The 1,068-nt window shown below is 40.7% G+C and overlaps 1 protein-coding gene across 2 annotated transcripts in view; it reads left to right on the plus strand.

The window, feature by feature from the left end:
• TOR1AIP1 (torsin 1A interacting protein 1) overlaps positions 1–1,068 on the plus strand; it is a 43,673-nt gene that overhangs the window by 13,648 nt on the left and 28,957 nt on the right. For both annotated transcript variants that reach the window (XM_017524434.2, XM_017524435.2), the window contains one exon: positions 957–998. In XM_017524434.2, coding sequence (XP_017379923.1) covers positions 957–998 — 42 coding nt within the window. The remainder of the gene's footprint in view (positions 1–956; positions 999–1,068) is intronic.

Raw genomic sequence — 1,068 nt, forward strand, 5'->3', positions numbered from 1 at the left:
TTTGAGACAGAGTCTGGCTCTGTCACCCAGGCTGGAGTGCAGTGGCACAATCTCAGCTCACTGCAAGCTCCGCCTGCCTGGTTCAAGCAATTCTCTGCCTCAGCCGAGTAGCTGGGATTGCAGGTGCCTGCCACCACACCTGGCTAATTTTTTTGTATTTTTAGTAGAGACAGGGTTTCACCATCTTGGCCAGGCTGGCTGGTCTTGACCTCTTGACCTTGTGATCCACCTGCCCCAGCCTCCCAAAGTGCTGGGATTACAGGCATGAGTCATGGCGCCCGGTCTGTAGTGTGTTTTTAAAGAGAGTATAGGGGATTTGGCAAGTCAGAGAATGAGAATATAGTAAACTTATACACACTAGAATATTTGTCAATGTAGAATTTAATGTTTTCTTCCTATAAAGGTTACATTTTAGAGTAAAAATAGACCTGTGACTGAAGGAAAATTAAACACTTCATTTCTTTTTTGTTGTTGAGATGGAGTCTTGCTCTTTTGTGCAGGCTGGAGTGCAGTGGTACAATCTCAACTGCAATCTCTGCTTCCTAGGTTCAAACCATTCTCCTGCCTCAGCCTCCCGAGTAGCTGGGATTACAGCCACCACGCCTGGCTGATTTTTGTATTTTTAGTAGAGACAGGCTTTCACCATGTTGGCCAGGCTGGTCTCGAACTCCTGACCTCAAGTAATCCACCTGCCTCAAGCCTCCTAAAGTGCTGGGATTATAGGCATGAGCCACCATGCCTGGCCAAACTCTTCATTTCTTATTCTAGTGTATATCAGACTTATTTCTAAAGCAGCCTAGAAGAAAATGGTAGATTCTTAGTGATTTAACAGAAAAATAATTTTTTTAATGTGTCATTATGTTCATTTTCCTAAACTATATGCTCTTATGTTTATTCCTAAGCTTTAGCTTTTGATGTTATATGTTTAATATTTGATGTGTGCTTTTTTCTTCTAGAAGCCACCAGTGTCCAACAGAAGGTCATTTTCTCTGAAGAAGGTATTTTATTTGTAAATATCATACAATATATATTTGAAGTCTTTTTCTTTTTCTTTTTTTTTTTTTTTTT

The sequence above is a fragment of the Cebus imitator genome, unplaced genomic scaffold (genome assembly GCF_001604975.1).
Source record: "Cebus imitator isolate Cc_AM_T3 unplaced genomic scaffold, Cebus_imitator-1.0 Scaffold33, whole genome shotgun sequence".
NCBI classification, from domain to species: domain Eukaryota; kingdom Metazoa; phylum Chordata; class Mammalia; order Primates; family Cebidae; genus Cebus; species Cebus imitator.